At 37.7% G+C, this 19203-nt stretch overlaps 2 protein-coding genes across 3 annotated transcripts in view; both read left to right on the top strand.

Annotated features, from left to right (window-relative positions):
• naprt (nicotinate phosphoribosyltransferase) overlaps positions 1–14838 on the top strand; it is a 31392-nt gene extending 16554 nt beyond the window's left edge. The window contains exons 6-13 of one of the 2 annotated variants that reach the window (XM_056445432.1): positions 106–299; positions 3201–3338; positions 6822–6906; positions 6986–7066; positions 9191–9293; positions 9516–9676; positions 11568–11675; positions 14510–14838. In XM_056445432.1, coding sequence (XP_056301407.1) covers positions 106–299; positions 3201–3338; positions 6822–6906; positions 6986–7066; positions 9191–9293; positions 9516–9676; positions 11568–11675; positions 14510–14596 — 957 coding nt within the window. In that variant the 3' untranslated portion in view covers positions 14597–14838. Of the gene's footprint in view, positions 1–105; positions 300–3197; positions 3339–6821; positions 6907–6985; positions 7067–9190; positions 9294–9515; positions 9677–11567; positions 11676–14509 lie in introns of both variants that reach the window. The other variant, XM_056445431.1, reaches the window with a different exon arrangement.
• A 1974-nt stretch (positions 14839–16812) lies between these two features.
• The window catches only part of rhpn1 (rhophilin, Rho GTPase binding protein 1), a 41436-nt gene continuing 39045 nt past the window's right edge, over positions 16813–19203 (top strand). The window contains exon 1 of the mRNA XM_056481506.1: positions 16813–17097. Within this exon, the coding sequence (XP_056337481.1) occupies positions 17029–17097 (69 nt within the window). The 5' untranslated portion in view covers positions 16813–17028. The remainder of the gene's footprint in view (positions 17098–19203) is intronic.

Below are 19203 nucleotides of genomic sequence, written 5' to 3'. Positions count from 1 at the left end.
TACTATATAGCACGGATAGTATGTGAATTAGGACACAGCTAAAGCGTCCGTTCTAAAGGAAATGACGGTTTTCTTTCTGAAGCATGTGTGTGTTTTTTTTGTCAGACACTGAAGACCTGTGGTGGCGGAGACTCTATCGACTTCATCTGTCTCGTGAAAGGTTTACTGGGTCGCGTCTGTCAGCTTCTGGGCTCCAAAACCAGCCTCATTCGGGAGGGAGAACTGGCGGCATTCCTGTCCTACGCCATCGCTTATCCTCAAAACTTCCTGCCAGTGATCGACAGCTACAATGTGTGCTGGTGAGACCACTCACATTAGTGTAACAGCAGTTTTATTTCCTCAGGAATTGTACTTAATGTAATTTTAAAAAGTGTACGTTTACTGAGTGCATTTTCAGTTCTGTATCTCTATATTACTGCACTATTTTCTTTCAACATGCAGTTACGACTTCCCGTCTGATTCCCGTCTAATCAAATCATGCATAGAAAAATCACATCAGACAGACGCGGAAGCTTTATAAATGCAGTGAACGCGTACAGTGTAAAGCATTAAAATGTCCAAAGATGATGCAGGGACTGTTTAGATCAGGGTTTTTCAATCTTTTAGAACACTGAGCCTGTTTCTGTGAGGACGACATGCTAATCTGTGGTTGGATTCCTGACACGACTAACTGTAATTCATCTTCCACTGTCAATAAGCGTGAGCCATAGCGTACTTGCTTTTGATGTACGCACATACAGAAAATGCTGCTTCACAAAGCCAAGATCACAGAGCCCTGACGGTGTGGTTGAGTCGAACATTGAGTATGTTTACATGGATAATAATACTTTAATACTATTTTAATATGATTAAGACAATACTCTGAATAATAGTCACCATATAAACAGCGAGTTTTGATTACCTTAATCTGACTAAAGTCATAACTGAACTAAACAGAAATGGAATATAGACATGTGGAGTATGCAGATATTAGTGGCATTACTGAAGTAAACACCGCGATCAAACTATTACTGTCATGTAGGGCTTTTAGCCGCATTTTGCGACAAAATCCACATCCACACATCCACAAATCCGCGTCTGTCAATAAAGGACCGCGCACACACACACGTCGCGTAATGCAGAAGTTTTTTTTCTTTCCATTCGGCGTGCGGTGGCAAATTCCATTAAAACAACACTCTCACCAGTCCTTACTCTTTACCCGCATTCAATAACCAAGTTTGTCACAGGGGCATGACTAAAATGTTCATGAGTGAGGGTGAAACTGTCGAACTGCCGTAAAAGTAAACAATTTTAAGATGATTACATGAGATTTCAAAATTACATGAGACTCTGCTGGAAACGTGGATAGCCTGGTGATGCAATATTCAAAAAGCACTTCACGTAAACAGCTTAATCATAATATTGTCTTATTCAGATTAAGGCAATTAACTAGATTACAGATGTCCATTTAAGAGTAGTCAGTAGTGTCTTCGAAGTAAGTGAAAGATCCAGAAGGACATCCTGCTGTATGTATGTGTGTATATATATATATATATATATATATATATATATATATATATATATATATATATATATATATATATATATATATATATATATACAGGTGCATGTATTAATCTAATGTTATCTCTCCTCTGTTAATCTCACATTATAAATGTAATGTAAATGTAATGTGACAAATAATTGAACTTACTCTTAGAAATGCCCTTAAATGAAAATGTCAATGATGAACGCTACAACCCCAAATCAGTAAAAGTTGTATCAGTAAAGCATTAACCTCTTTGTAATGTTGCCGTTTCTTTTCACAACACCTAAAAGACGTTTAGGGACTGAAGACACCAAGTGATGAAGTGTTCCAGGTGTAATTTTGCCCCATTCTTCCTGCAAACGTGTTTTAAGGTGGGCAACAGTACAGGGTCTTCATTATTGCATTTTGTGGCACAAAATGCACCACATTCTCTATTGGAGACAGGCCAGTCACATATCTGTATCCTCTTCCTCTGCAGCAGGACTCTGTAATGTGTGCAGAATGTGTTTTTGCATTGTCTTGTTGAAATACGCATGGGGGTCCCTGGAGAAGAAGGCAGCATATTGTGCTCCAAAATCTGTGTGTACTTTCAGCATTAATTGAGCATCACAGAAGTGCAGGTTACCTTTGCCACAGTCACTGCCACAACCCCATACCATAACAGACCCAGGCTTTTGGACCTGTTGCTGGAAACAGTCTGGTTGACCCTTTTCGTCTCTCGTCTTGAGCACACGGCGTCTATTTTTCCAAACAATACCTGAAATACTGATTCATCTGAGCACAGTGCTCGTTTCCACTGTGTGATGGTCCATCCCAGATGCCTCAGAGCCCAGAGAAGTCGATGGCGGTTCTGGACACTGTTAACATAGGGCTTCCTTTTGGCACAGTACAGTTTTCTCAGGCATTTGTGGATGTAACTCAGTATTGTAGTACTTGACAAAGGTTTGCCGCCGAAGTCCTGAGCCCATGTGGTGATATGGCTTATAGATGAATGAGGATTCTTGATGCAGCGCCCCCTGAGGGATCGGAGATCACAGTTGTTCAGCTTAGACTTGTGCCCTTGTTCTTTACACACTGAAACTCCTCCAGATTCATTGACTCTTTTAATGATGTTCTGCACTGTTGAAGGTGAAATATCCAAATGTCTTCCTCTCTTTCTCTGAGGAATCAGAATCAGAAAACATTGTCTTTAAACATTTCAATAATTTTCTCAGGTATTTGTTGGCAAACTGGCGATCCTCGGCCCATCTTTGCTCCTAACGGACTAGACCTTTCTTGATGCTGCTTTTGTACCAAATCATAACTACAGTCACCTGTTGACGTCACCTGCTTCACATCACATCATTTCACCAGTATACCTGATTGCTAGCTCTAAACTGCTCCTGTCTCAACTTTTTCTGATTTGGGGTTGTACATTTTAAATCTGCAGGATATGGAGTACTTTTCACAGCATAATCTTCACTACTCACAGTACATTTAGAAGGGCTACTTTTACGCATAGTTTGAGGAGTGTTTACAACAGATACTTTTATTCTACTTGCACTAGATTTTTATATAAGTAATGGTTCTTTTACTTGAGTATGATTTGTTCAGTGCTCTTTCCAACACTGATGATCATGGACTGTGTGTGTTTTCTCTTGTGGTGACTCTGAATCTTTGTGTGTTGCAGCAGTGGTTTGTTGTGTTTCTGTGCTGTGGCTCTGGCTCTGTTTGAGCTTCAGTATCGTCCTCTGGGTGTTCGTCTGGACAGCGGTGACCTCTGCAGGCAGTCGCTGGATGTGCGGCGCGTCTTTAGAGAATGCAGCAAACAGTGAGACTCACTTTATTATTATACACATAATACTGACTCATAAGGGTCAGTATTATTTATGTACCCTATTTAATAATACTTCATTTTTCTTGTAATTTTAAATTATAAGATTAAATTTAGTTTTCTAAAGTTAACTTTTTGTTTATTAAAAAACATGCCTTTATAATTGTTTTATTAGCGTTTATGAAATAAAAACTAGCCAGGGAGTTCAGTTTTTATTGAACATTTTTGCTGGTTTGTATTGTACATCTCATTTCATTCATTCATTTTCCTTTTTAATTTTTTACTTCATTACAACTGAGTTTGTTGTTAATATTACCATAAAATATGGAAGCCTGTTCCAGCCTAGCCACTGAATAAAAAAACAATTATAAAGTCAGAATTCCGAGTTATTAAGTCAGAATTCAGAGTTAGGTCAGAATTCATAGTTATTAAGTAAGAATTGTGAATTATTAAGTCAGAATTCAGAGTTATTAAGTCAGAATTCAGAGTTAAGTCAGAATTCAGAGTTATTAAGTCAGAATTCAGAGTTATTAAGTAAGAATTGTGAATTATTAAGTCAGAATTCAGAGTTATTAAGTCAGAATTCAGAGTTAAGTCAGAATTCATAGTTATTAAGTAAGAATTGTGAATTATTAAGTCAGAATTCAGAGTTATTAAGTCAGAATTCAGAGTTAAGTCAGAATTCAGAGTTAAGTCAGAATTCAGAGTTATTAAGTCAGAATTCAGAGTTAAGTCAGAATTCAGAGTTATTAAGTCAGAATTAAGAGTTAAGTCAAAATTCATAGTTATTAAGTAAGAATTGTGAATTATTAAGTCAGAATTCTGTGTTATAAAGTAAGAATTGTGAATTATTAAGTCAGAATTCAGAGTTATTAAGTCAGAATTCAGAGTTATTAAGTCAGAATTCAGAGTTAAGTCAGAATTCATAGTTAAGTCAGAATTCAGAGTTAAGTCAGAATTCAGAGTTATTAAGTAAGAATTGTTAATTATTAAGTCAGAATTCAGAGTTATTAAGTCAGAATTCAGAGTTAAGTCAGAATTCAGAGTTATTAAGTAAGAATTGTGAATTATTAAGTCAGAATTCAGAGTTAAGTCAGAATTCAGAGTTAAGTCAGAATTCAGAGTTATTAAGTCAGAATTCAGAGTTAAGTCAGAATTCAGAGTTATTAAGTAAGAATTGTTAATTATTAAGTCAGAATTCAGAGTTAAGTCAGAATTCAGAATTCATAGTTATTAAGTAAGAATTGTTAATTATTAAGTCAGAATTCAGAGTTATAAAGTCAGAATTCAGAGTTAAGTCAGAATTCATAGTTATTAAGTAAGAATTGTGAATTATTAAGTCAGAATTCAGAGTTAAGTCAGAATTCAGAGTTATTAAGTAAGAATTGTTAATTATTAAGTCAGAATTCAGAGTTAAAGTCAGAATTAAGAGTTAAGTCAGAATTCAGAGTTATTAAGTAAGAATTGTTAATTATTAAGTCAGAATTCAGAGTTATAAAGTCAGAATTCAGAGTTAAGTCAGAATTCATAGTTATTAAGTAAGAATTGTGAATTATTAAGTCAGAATTCAGAGTCATTAATTCAGAATTGCGAGTTATAAAGTCAGAATTCCGAAATAAGTCCGAATTGCGAGTTATTTAGTCCGAATTCTGTGTTAAAGTCAGAATTGCGATTTATAAAGTAAGAATTCAGAGTTAAGTCAGAATTCAGAGTTATTAAGTAAGAATTGTGAATTATTAAGTCAGAATTTTTAGTTATTAAGTCCGAATTTTGTGTTAAAGTCAAAATTGCGAGTTATAAAGTCAGAATTCAGAGTTATTAAGTAAGAATTGTGAATTATTAAGTCAGAATTCTGAGTTATTAAGTCTGAATTGAGAGTTATTAAGTCCGAATTCTGTGTTAAAGTCAGAATTGCGAGTTATAAAGAAAGAAATGTGAATTATTAAAGGGTACCTATGGTGAAAAATCTACTTTTCAAGTTGTTTGGACAGACATGTGTGTAGTGTATAGACATTCATATTGGGGTGATATAAACCCTTTAAGTCCTTTTTTTTTCAAATTTAACAACATAAAAACGGTAGACCAATTGGAGTGGTTTTATAGACCATTGAGGCATGTTGCTGACAAGCACGTGGGAACGGTGGGCAGAGAGGACTAGCCTTAAAGGCCCAGTACAAATAAAAAAACAGCAACAAGGTTTTACCGGCTATAATACAGACACTTCAGACAGCTATAACAAATACTCTGATGGTTGTTTTGAGCTGAAACTTTCCAGACACATTCTGGGGACACAAAAGACTTATATTAAATCTGGAAAAAGGGGTAACCTAGGTGCCCTTTAAGTCAGAATTCTGAGTTATGAAGTCAGAATTGGGAGTTATAAAGTCAGAATTGCAAGTTAAAGTTGCAATTCCAAGTTACTAAGTCAGAATTGCGAGTTATAAATGAGTTTAAAGACCCTTTTACAGCCCATTTAGTTTTAGCTTTTTATAATGCCTATGTCTGCAGCTCCCAAGTACACCACAGTTATCTTTTTCCCCAATTTCTGTTTATCGGAGAGATGATTTTTAACCATAATAGTTTTAATAACTCATTTCTAATTACTGATTTATTTTATTTTTGCCATGATGACAGTAAATAATATTAGACTAGATATTCTTCAAGACACTTCTATACAGCTTAAAGTGATAATTAAAGGCTTAACTAGGGTAATTAGGGTAACTAGGCAGGTTAGTGTAATTAGACAAGTTATTGTATAACGATGGTTCACCTCAGATCTGGAAAATAAAATAAACCGTCTGAGATTGAGCTTCAGAACTGTGACTTCAGCATTTACATTTACTAATGTTAAAGTGCTAATATGTATGCATTAGATTAGAAAGCTTACCATTTGGCTGGAGTGCAGTGAGTGCACTATTCTGTGCTTCTGAATGGCTGTATTTACATTCCTGTCGTGTTTCATCTGGTGCACACAGCTAAATTGCTCATCTCTGCAAATCTCCTCATGTAGAGTGTTGTTAGGACAAGGGGTAACAATGTAACCCTCTCACCTAATGTTATGTTGGTAAAATTTATATTATTTGCTAATTAATAATAATAATAGTAATAATGTGGAACTCTGAATCTGCGTCACATTGCTACTGTGTACCGGAGGTCTCCTTTCGGTCACGGACACACACTTTGAGAGTCTTCCTGACTAAATTGGTATTATGCGGGTTAAATGAGCAAAACAAAGACAGCCAATCCAGCATGTAACGTACATGTTCAAAGCAGAATATCTGACTTCAGCATTGTTTTTCAGATAAACAGGAATGTTCACTCATCATGTTTCTGAAATATCTGCAAACATATTATGGTGTATTTATGCTTTAGAGTCAAAAGGCATACATACAGGTCCTTTAAATGAAATTATTATAAGATTATTATCTTAATATTCTGTTTTTAATCACTCTAATCTAAACAGATGCGTTTTCTCCGCAGTTTCTCGGTTCCTCAGTTCGAGTCTCTCATCATCGTCGGCACAAACAGTATTTCAGAACAGAGTCTGTCTGATCTCAACAAGAAAGTAAGATGAGCTCATATCATAAATATCTGCCGGAGGACAGTGTGTTTGACCTGTGTGTGTGTGTGTGTGTGTTTCTCAGAATAATGAGATTGATGTGGTCGGTGTGGGCACTCATCTGGTCACCTGCACACGCCAGCCTTCTCTGGGCTGCGTTTATAAGGTAATATAATCAACTAGGGCAGCACAACACACAGTGAGTGAAATTAGTATTGAACACGTCACTATTTTTCTCAAGGTGCCGTTGACTTGAAATTTTCACCAGATTTAGGGAAAGACCGGAAACAACCAAAGAAATCAGGCCCGGATTGGCTAATCGGGAGGACCGGGAGAGTTCCCGGTGGGCCGGTGCTTTTTTTGGCCCCGAGGGCCGGTGTCCCTAGCTGCTTGCACTCTCAGCAGTCACTCTTGTTTCTTTTATTAATTTATTTTACCACAGCCTCTCTCTTTTTATTCATTGTTTTACCGCAGCTCCACCCGTTTTATTTATTTTCTCGCAGCCCCGTGAGCAAATATAATGTTGTTGGTTGTCGCGAACGAAAGTGGAGAGGGTTGGGGAGTCACGGAAGTGAAAGTGAACAGTGGACAGGGAGGATAACGGTTGAGGAGGGAGATCGGTAAACTGAGGTGCCGGATCAGATTTCAGGGGTACCGGATCCAGTGTGTTCCAGCACAAATTAAACCCTGAATTAATGGATATTACACCTGCTCAGTGAAAATCACTACATTAATAAATCTGACATAACTTGATCAGAAATCTAAAAAGGGGAGAAAAAGATTAAGCCATCAATAGAAAGTGTGGTAAGAATGTAAAACTGCAATACTTGTTTTATTCTTTACTCCACACTCACTAACATAACAGCGCCATTGTGGTCCAGTGGTCAGCATGTTGTGTTATGATGCCGCTGACCAGGGTTCGAATCTTGTCTGAGTATTTTTTTTTTTTTTTTTGTTAAGACATATAATACTGTTTAGGTTACTTCTATAGGTGTACATATTTTATTTTAATTTTTTGTGTGACCACCGTTACAAAGGACTGGATGTCTATAAAGTAATTAGCACAGAATATATATTCAGATATTGCAGGAAAGGACATTGTGATGTTTTAGAGAATAGTGTTGAAGATATTGCTCCCCTTTAATGTTCTCATATTTATGAAAAACGTTTGAAGGTCTAAAGCAGCTTTGTCCTTTAAAGGATGTGATAGTGTCATTAGAAACTGAATTGGAAATTACCTTATTTTAATACAGTCAGTCGTGAACTGAGGTGGGCCGGTCTAAGGCTTGAAACTGAAAGGGCTGAAAAGGAGTCCCACTCCGGCCCTGAAAGAAATCCATATACAGTATGCAAAGAAAACAAAACAAATTAGTTTACAAATGAAGCTATGAGTAATAAAATGAAGAAGTATTGAACAGATGAAGAAAGGAAGGTGTATTTGGGCAGTGAAAGCCCAGACAGCAGCTGAAATCTCTCAGTAGTTCTTCAGCAACCCTCTGCTCTTCCTCACTGTAAATGAACATCAGCTGCTTCAGTCCAACATCTACATTAGCAGGAGGATGAAGATGAATCCAGGATGGACATTTCAGCAAGACAATGATCCAAAACACAGCCAAGGAGACTCTCAGATGCTTTCAGAGAAAGAAAATCAAGCTGCAGAATGGACAAGCCAATCACCAGACGCGAATCCCATAGAGAATACTAATTAAAGCTCAGATTTGTTAGACGAGACCCACAGAACCATCAAGATTTTGATGTTTGAGTTGTTTGGGTTTTTACCAAAATCTGCTTCAATTCCATGTCAACAGCTCCTTTAGAAATAGTATTCCCAGGAAAAAACATGACAATGTGTTCAATACTTGTTTCCCCCGCTGTGAGCATTCGTTTAGTTGTTCAAGTGTAAAACGAGATGAAAAGCCGTTTAAACATAAGCACCATCAGGATCAGCAGGCAAGCGCAGATACTCCATTGAAAATACTGAGGTAAAGTAAATGTACATGTTTTACTAAGACATGGCACAGAACAATGTAATTTAATGCAGTGCTTCTCATTTATTCCGAGACCCACTTGATATTACATCTCAATCAGGCACTAAGGATTGATTTTTAAAGAAATAAGATTTTAAATGCTGAGATTTTGCAACGGTAAGTCAGTTTACCGGAAACGTTTGGGCTGGCTGACTGGAAATTAAAAGTCAGTGTGCATTTGGCCCATTGTGAATGTATTTGGCACCCTGCAGTGGTTTAATACTGTATGAATAACATATTGTGGTCACTCACTCACACTGCAGCTGGTGGAGGTCAGAGGTTGTCCCAGGATGAAGCTCAGTGAAGACCCAGAGAAAAGCACTCTGCCCGGACGCAAGGCAGTCTACAGGCTGCTGGACGCTGACGGTCAGTGGGAAACATCATCTGTGAGATTACTGAGAGATTTCCAGCTAGAATTCGGCCATCTTTTACTCAAAAAATTATTTTGCTGCTTGTTTAAACTACTTGCAGTATATAAAATGAGCTGAACCAACACAATTGTTGAGTTTTTTGGGGGACAACTTAATTATTTTCTGTCTCTGTCTGTGTGTGTCTCTGGGTGTGTTTGTCTGTGTGTATGTGTGTCAGGTCATCCGCAGATGGATGTGTTGTGTCTGTGTGATGAAACGCCTCCAGCAGCAGGTGTAGAGCTGCAGTGTTTCCCTCTGCTGGAGAACTCCACACTGCAGTGCAGCATCACACCTGCTCAGGTCAGCAGTCTGCGCATGCAGGTCTTCAGCTGCGGACAGGTGACACACTCTACACACATACAGCTCACCATCTGTCTGACTGACTGAGTTTCTCTGTATACATCCAACTATTGATCTATCCATCTGCCTGTCTGTCCATCCACTCATGGATGAATTTGTCTCTTTCTATCTATCCGTCCATCTATCAGTCGATTCACTTGTTCATCCATCCTTTCTTTTGTCTGTCCGTCTATCCAACCATACACCCATCCATCTATCTATCCATCTATCCAACTATCCGTCTATCCATCTATCCGTCTATCTATCCAACCATCCGTCCATCCATCCATCCATCCGTCTATCTATCCATCCATCCGTCTATCTATCCATCCATCCATCTATCTATCTATACATGTCCATCTATCTATCTATCTATCTATCTATCTATCTATCTATCTATCTATCTATCTATCTATCTATCTATCTATCTATCTATCTATCCATCTATCCATCTATCCGTCTGTCTATCCATCCATCAATCCATCCATCCGTCTATCTATCCATCCATCCATCCATCCGTCTATCTATTTATCTATCAATCCATCCATCCATCCATCTATCTATACATGTCCATCTATCTATCTATCTATCCATCCATCCATCCATCCATCCGTCCGTCCGTCCGTCCATCCATCCGTCTATCTATCTATCTATCTATCTATCTATCTATCTATCTATCTATCTATCTATCTATCTATCTATCTATCTATCTATCTATCTATACATGTCCATCTATCTATCTATCTTTCTATACATGTCCATCTATCTATCTTTCTATACATGTCCATCTATCTATCCATCCATCCATCCATCCATCCATCCATCCATCCATCCATCCATGTCCATCTATCCATCTATCCATCTATCTATACATGTCCATCTATCCGTCTGTCTCTCTATCCATTCATTCCTCTGTCAGTTCATCCATTCATCTGTCCATCCATCCGTTTGTTCATCCATCCATCTATCCATCAGTCCATCCATTTATCCGGCCGCCCATCCATCCATCCATCCATCTGTCTGTCCATCCATTCATCCGTCCGTCCGGCTGTCTATTCATCTGTCCATCCATCTGTCCGTCCATCCATCCATCCATCCATCAGTTCATCCATCTATCCATCTGTCCGTCCATCCATCCATCCATCAGTTCATCCATCTATCCATCTGTCTGTCCATTCATTCATCTGTCCATCCATCTGTCCGTCTGTCCATCCATCAATCCATCCATCCATCAGTTCATCCATCTCTCCATCTGTTTGTCCATTCATCAATATGTCAGTTTATCCATCTATCTATGTCCGTCCATCCATCAGTCTGTCCATCCATTCATCCATCTGTCTGTCCATCCATTCATATGTCCATCCATCTGTCCATCCAATCTAACCATCCGTCTGTCTGTCCATCCATCCGTCCGTCTGTCCATCCATCAATCCATCCATCCGTCTGTCCGTCCGTCCAGTCATCGGTCCATCCATCTGTCCGTCTGTCCATCCATCAATACGTCAGTTTATCCATCTATTTGTCCGTCCATCCATCCATCTATGTGTCCATCCATTAATCCATCCATCTGTCTGTCCATCCATCTGTCTATCCATCTGTCCATCCATCAATACGTCAGTTTAACCATCTATCTATCCATCTGTCCATCTATTTATCCGTTTGTCCATCCGTCCGTCCATCTCTGTCTGCCCATCTATTCATATTTCCATCCATTTTTCCCTCTGTCCATCCATCCATCTGCTTGTTGGATTCAAGTTATGTTGTCTTCCATACATCCATCATATTCCAACCCATTTGTCTATTTTTCAAGCTCTATTGTTTAGATCTGTCAACCTAATTCTCACAGTTATGAAGTAAACAGATATGTGTGTGTGTGTGTGTTTGTGCGCAGATCACACTCCCTCTAAACAGTGCGTCAGAGAGCCGTGAGCGTGCACAGATTTCACTGCAGATGCTGAATCCTCATCACAAGAGACTACAAGAGCCGCACGATTACACTGTGAGTTTACAACAGTAACACCATCATCATCGTCAACACAGGGTTCCCACGGCCAGGGGGTTATGATAGAATTTTAAATGTATTTTTTCTAAACTGTATTTTTAATCACATTATTTTCATGTGTTTTGCCTGGTCTTATGGTTTGTCTATTTTTCACTGCTTTCCCTCTTGTCAACCAGCAATCAAATGCATTCACCTGTTAAAAGACACCTATTATGCAAAGAACAACTTTTAAAGGAGTTTAAAGGTCCCATGAAGTGCTTTGAAATGTGCATAATTTTATTCGATGTTTGACGTAATCCCAACTGAAGAGAGGGCGGGGCATAGTGTAGCTCCTCCCCTTTAAAAAACAGCCAATAGTGTTTTGTTTTCTCACAGCTCTGCCAGTGAGAGTGGTTGAGCTCAAGTGCATCAAATGAAAGGCAAATAAGAAGAAGGGGGTGGGGCATGTCATTGATTGATTGGTCAAGATTTGATGAGAAACTGAAGTACGAGGTGATGTGAAAAAAATCTGTCCTTTATATCTTTTATATCTATTTATACCTTTTAAATGCAAATTTTTTCACTACTTTGTACCACCCTAGCTTATAGATATCCTTGAAGACTAACATACTGATACTAACATCTAAAAAACATTATATTACTTCCACTGGACCTTTAAACACTGTTGTGTTTTCACAGTGAATCAATATAACCAGCCTCTAAAATTTTACATTTTAGCGATGGATACAATGAATGAAATTGTATATTCGCATAATAATGTCACATGATGCATTTAAAGCAGATCACACACCTGAGGAGAAGCGCAGTGGTCCTCACCCACCGGGCCGTGGACCAATTGATATCGGGCCGCACAAGAAATCATTATCTATTTGCGTTTTATTTATTATCTGAGTCTGAATCTTTCCTTTTTGTCATAATCTATGCCCACCTATTTTATATATATATATATATATATATATATATAATAGGTGGGCATAGATTCATTTTTTAAATCTAGATTAATCTCACTGTAATCTTGGAATTAATCTAGATTAATCTAGATTAAAATGGCTCATTTGAATTCTGCCGAAGGCATTCAGAATATGTGTGCTACCCAAATAATGACTAAAAGTAAGTCTTTGTGAACGGGTTTCTCAAGCCAGGTGGTGCATTAGACCAGGGGCTTATCTCCCGTTTCCAAAATGCATCACAAACTGCTTGAGAAACTGTTCTACTGTGATAATTAGTGATGAAAATAAATGATGTTCAATAAGATGTACTTGTGTTTACTAACTGTTTATTCAGTTAAACATTAATGTTGAACTGTAGGCCTACATAAGCTCCAAACAGCTTTTCGATTACCTTAATCTGACTAAAGTCATAACTGAACTGAACAGAAATGGAATTGAGTATGCATATATTAGTGGCATTATTGAAGTAAACACTACAATCAAACTATTATCGTCATGTAGGACTTTTCACCATATTTTCTGACAAGATCCACACACGTGGCTGTCAGTAAAGGACCGCACACACACACGCGCACACACATTGCAAAATGCAGAAGTTTTTTTCTTTCCATTTGACGTGCGTTATTAAATTCCATAACACTCTCACCAGTCCTTACTCCTTATTTGCATCTAATACCCCGGTTTGTCACAGGGGCATGAATGAAATGTTCATGAGTGAAAGAGGAACTGCCAAACTGCAGTTAAAGTCTAAAGTTGATTTGATTCAGAAGGGCACTTCTTTTTTTGTCAGACGGCTCACCGGTCAGGTATACATCCGCACTAAAATATCAAGGTGAAAGTTATCAAAGCTTAAGTAGAATAGACCTTTGAACTTTAAGGACAGATTATCAGCGATATTTTTTTCATTGAGTCTCGAGTTAACGCAGATAATATATATATATATATATATATATATATATATATATATATATATATATATATATATATATATATATATATATATATAATTTTAATTGCAAAATTTTGGGGAATTACCACCACAAAATCATTTTAATCGTAAAAAAAAAAATCACAAAACAAATTGTGAAAAACTAGGGGGGCTGACTGTTTTATCTATTATATATATATACACAATACAGATAGTGTGGAAGGAATTTGAACACACTGAACATTTGTCCTGGCTGGACACAATTTGCAGCAATTAAAAAAAAGGAAAGCTTCTTTTAATTGTGTGCCGTTTGCTTGATTTTGTGTTGAAGTCAGCGATCTCAAAATCACATATATTCTGCAGGGATGCTCGACACAACATCTGCATGTTTTTCTGTTGATTATTGGTCATAGAAAATTCAGTCTGCCTGAAATCTAAATTTACATTGTTTATTTTGCTAGCTGACATTGCTATTCTTAAATTGAATAATTAATCTGTGCAAAAAATTGTTTGCTTTGGTCTTCAATCAAAGTCTTGCCATTTTCTTCTGCGCTTGGAGTAGAGGTTATTCTTTTGACGTCAACCTGAGGGCTTTCATAGCCACTGCATATCAATACCCTCTCTTACCATTAGTTTGCTATTAGGAAATGATGAAGCCCCACCCCCTACTCAATATTTAGTTTCAGTTGGAGGTACATCAATACACTGAGATCTCAGTGTCTCTAAGCACACATTACAAAGTCCTGGCTGCAGAGGAAGAGGATACATGTACTTGACTGGCCTGCCTGCAGCCCCGACCTGTCTCCAATAGAGAATGTGTCTCTCAATAACGTCCAGTTCAGAAAGCCAGGGAATTTGACATTTGGCTTTGAGTGGGAACCCTGTCATTAATGACTAAATAAATAAATATATCGAACATGCTCATTTGTCGACTGAAATGTGTCTTTCTGCAGGTGGCTTTATCAGAGCGGCTGCACTCCTTGGTCTTTGACATCAAAAAAGGAAACAGTAAAGGCAGCAACTTCCTGCTGTCCAACTGAAGCCCAGCTGAAACCGTCCAGACCAAAGTCTCAGCCATAAATCTAGAAAGACGAGCATCTCCTTTATAATAAACGACTAACAACAGGTGCAGAAACGCTGGAATCATTGTGCTCCTATAGCATTAATCATTAGAACTGTGTTTTTAATATAGTGTTGCTCATCTCATGATTAAACTAATATAATAAATGACTAATGAAAGTATTATTTAGATCATCATAATAAAGTATTTTAACTAATGTTATTGCTGTGTGTGTGGTTTGTGCTGTAATGCCCTCATTAATGTGACTTAAATAAGTGAATTAGTTTGACATTTTTTATTTTTTATTTTAATTTCTATCTCTCCATCTATCCATCCATCCATCTCTCCATCCATCCATCCATCCATCCATCTCTCCATCCATCCATGTCTCTATCATCAATCTGTCCCTTTCCATCCATACATCCATCATTCTATTTAATGAATCCATCTATTTATCCATCCATCCATCCAGTTTATCTATCATCCTATACAATCCATCTATCCCTCTCTCCATCCATCCATCCATCATTCTATTTAATGAATCCATCTATTTATCCATCCATCCAATCTATCTATCATTCTATCTAATCCATCCTCCCTCCATCCATCCATCCATCCATCATTCTAATTCATCCATCTATCTCTTCCTCTCTTTAACTCTCCATTCATCTCTCCATCAACCCACCCAATCTATATCATTCTATCTAATCCATCCATCCATCCATCCATCCATCTATCTATCTATCTATCTATCTATCTATCTATCTATCTATCTATCTATCTATCTATCTATCGTTCTAATTCATCCATCCAATCTTTCATTCTAAGCCATCCATCTATCTCTTCTTTATATCTCCCATCCATCCATCCATCTCTTTATCTCTCCATCCACCCACTCAATCCATCTATCATTCTATCTAATCCATCCATCTGTCCCTCTCTTTACTTCTCTATCCATTCATCCATCCATTAAATCTGTCTACCGTTCTAATTCATCCATCTATCAATCTGTCCCTCTTTATCTCTCCATACATCCATCTATCTCTATCCAATCTATAATTCTATCTATCCATCCTTCTATTTATCTGTCCCTCTCTTTGTTTCTCCATCCATCCATCTATCTATCCATCTATCCATCTATCTATCTGTCTGTCTGTCTGTCTGTCTATCTATCTATCTACATCTATATTTTAAAAGTTGATTATATGCATGGTTTTTCAATAGGATTTTAGTACTAAATAAAAAATGAGAACAGTTTGGTTTATAAATAACAAACGTACTATTAATCAAATTAAATGAAAATAAATGTTTATATTATTATTTACGGCTTACTTTTGAAAATAAAAGTATTTTACGTACAAAACCATTCATTTATTCTCTTTTAGGCTTAGTCCCTTTATTAATCAGGGGTTGCCACAGCAGAATGAACCACCAACTTATCCACACAGAAACACCAACTGGCCGAACCAGCGACCTTCTTGCTGTGAAGCGAACATGCTACCCACTGTGCCACCACATCGCCTAAATATATTTTTAGTGAAAAATAAAATCTAGTATTTGAAATAATTTTAGTAATAATAATTAAAACCGGAGTTGGCTACTATTTGGTTTAATAAATAGGAAAAAGCAGTCTAGTGCTATTTAATTTTTACTGTTTGCTTTTAGTCAATAAAAATAAGTGGTTTTTAATTTGATAATTAAAACAATCTACTACTACTACTTATTTTGAATAATTAGACAATCTAGAACTATTTAATTTAAAGAAACGTTAGCGGCTTCTGTTTGTTGTCATGCGGGTGTGTAGAAATTTAAATACTTACAGCTTAGAGCTGCTTTATGTTTTTTTTTTACGTATAAACACAACGTAAATCTGCTCTATAAGATTATTTCTGGAGGAATCTGATAAATGCGAGTCTTTTCATTCACAGACACAATGGCTTTGTCCTTATCGTACCGCCGAAGCCTCAGTGTTGCCATGAGCAACGCTTATTTTTCCGCTCCAAATCGCCTTTATTCCCACCACCCTCTCCTCATTGGACGATTCCTCTGTCAATCCAATGTATTGATAGACCTATGATTGGCTATCTCACGCGTCACTCAAAAACGACGCGCTCCTATTGGCTGAATCCCACAGAGGCGATGCGAGAGATCAGCTGTGGCTCATGCGCGGATAGGCAACAAGTGGATTTTGGGATTTCGAGCACATTTTTAATACTTTAAAGGTCGCATTTTGCTAACAAAATGGCGTATTTACACTCGTATATAGCCAAAGATAAGCGTTAAGGGCTTTAAACAAGAATAAACAAGCAGTTAAAGTGGCGTTCGTGTTCTGGTAGCATCGTTGACGGATTTACGGTTAAGTTTACGCAGTTTGTTACAGGTGTATACAGAATTAATACAGGTGGACTCATCATGTCTGACTCTGGATCAGATGAGGATTTAACGCCGGAGGACAGAGGCTCCACGGAGTCCGTCCGAAAGGTAATTACCTTTCCTAACTTAAGTTGCAGTAGGTGGATCGACCGCCCGATGATGCACATTACTTAATATGTCACATGTTAATTTATTAAGTATTGCTTAACATTCGAAACCAACAACGCAGTAAGAAATAACCAGCTGAAACACTTGCTGGAAAGTTCCAGGGTATTACTATTACTTATCATGACTATTTTCATATCACGTTACTGTGTTTATACTGTATTTTTCAATGCACCACCAACATGTAACCACTGTAATTAAAAATCCTTCCTCACCATAAAACATATTTTGTCAGAATGTAAAGTTTTAAAGACTACTAAATAAGGATATTACACTGAGAATACTTTGATGGATGTTTATTATTAAATATCTCTACATGAAAACGTAAATTATCATATTTCAAAGTGCAAAAATCATAGTGAATGTTTACATGTTTTTTTGTATTGTTTCTTACTGGATTCATGAAGTTGCTGTTGCTGTTATTATTATCATGTAATAAGTAGGGCCAGACAGAATCTGCAGAGAATTTAGTTAAAAATAAGATAGAAAATAAGATTTTTAAGATAGGATAAACTTTATTTGTCCCATAGAGGAAATTTGTCTTAGGCAAAAAGGTGCTACAACATTGCTCTAAACGGACAGTAAAAATAAATAAAACCAAACAATTAAGAACAGACAATTAAGAACATGCATTGTTTACAGAATAAGACCGTATATAAGTGTAAATATATAAAACACAGAATCCAGTCAGGTGCTAACGTACTACAGGAACAGTGTTATTGGTAGAGTTAAGTGAAGTTTCACAAACTAATTTCGAGAGGAGGAGCACGTGATATGATTGACTACAGCTGATCCTCATTGCTAATCATTAGCTAGCCTATCAGATCATTCTAAAACTACTATAAATATCCTGCCTAAACTTCATTCCTTAAGCTGCGGTCACACTGGGCTTTGTGTGTGTGTGTCGTAGGGTGCTGCGAAAAGGGCCGGGATTAAACAAGATAATTAGACATTATTAAAGTAAGCAATTGCTCCATGCTTTACATTTCTGTCCAGAGAGGTCGTGTTTTGATCCTCGATTGGTCTCACGCAGTCAAGTGATTCGATTTCGCAGGTCAGAGTTCACCAAGCTTGAACTTTGCACCTTGCGTTTCCGGTCTGACGTGCGTGCGTATGAATGGAAGTCTATGGGAAGAAAAGTCAAGTGTGCCCGCAGCTTTATCTTCGTTTTTGGAAACCCCTCCCATCCTTCCCTTTTCCCTCCTCCTCTTTCATGATCGGGCAACACGGTGGCTCAGTGGTTAGCACTGCTGCCTCGCAGTAAGAAGGCCACAGGTTCAAGTTCTAATTGAGCCAGTCGGCACTCCCTGCATGGAGTTTGCATGTTCTCCCTGTGTTTGCGTGGGATTTTTCTGGGTCCTCCGGTTTCCTCCCACAGTCTGAAAACATGTACAGTGAATCGTAATACAGTCACAAGCACTTAATGCATACATAGCAAAAGGGAGCACTCGAGAAACTCCTGATCTCGTATCCCTCCTAATGCTCATTGACCAGGTGGGAACCTTGGGCTCATCTATCTCCGAGCTCAGGGTTCTCTCCCGGGACAGCATGCCAAACCTGCTATCATAGTCGAGCATTATCTACTGTAAGTGTGAACTCTTGAAACAGTTTTATCGAGGGAGGAACAAACGAAAGCTTCAGTCTATTAGTTTTACACCTCGGCATTCTCAGTCTTTTTCCTGATGGTAACAGCTGGTATTCACTGAAAAGAGGATGTTTGGAATCAGCACTAATACGTATTGCTCTTCTCATAACCGCCTGTTCATATAGAGTCTGTATGGGCTCGTATTGTTTTATTCCTATAATTTTCATGGCTCTTTTTTATATATGAACTAATTTATTTTTCAATTGAACAGACAGGTTTCCAAACCAGACTGTGATTCCTCAGCGAATAAGACTCTCAAACAAAGCTCGGTAAAAAACAAGCTAGACATTGCTACCCACCCCATACAATCTCAGCCTTCTTAAAAAATAAAGCCTCTGTTGTAGTTGTGTGCATAAGCTCTCAATGTGTGATCTCCAACAAAAAACACAGTCCAAATGGAACCC

This window comes from Danio aesculapii, chromosome 20, assembly GCF_903798145.1.
Source record: "Danio aesculapii chromosome 20, fDanAes4.1, whole genome shotgun sequence".
Lineage (NCBI taxonomy): Eukaryota > Metazoa > Chordata > Actinopteri > Cypriniformes > Danionidae > Danio > Danio aesculapii.
Note: the sequence above shows the minus strand (reverse complement) of the source record. Positions and strands in the feature narration are given on the sequence as shown.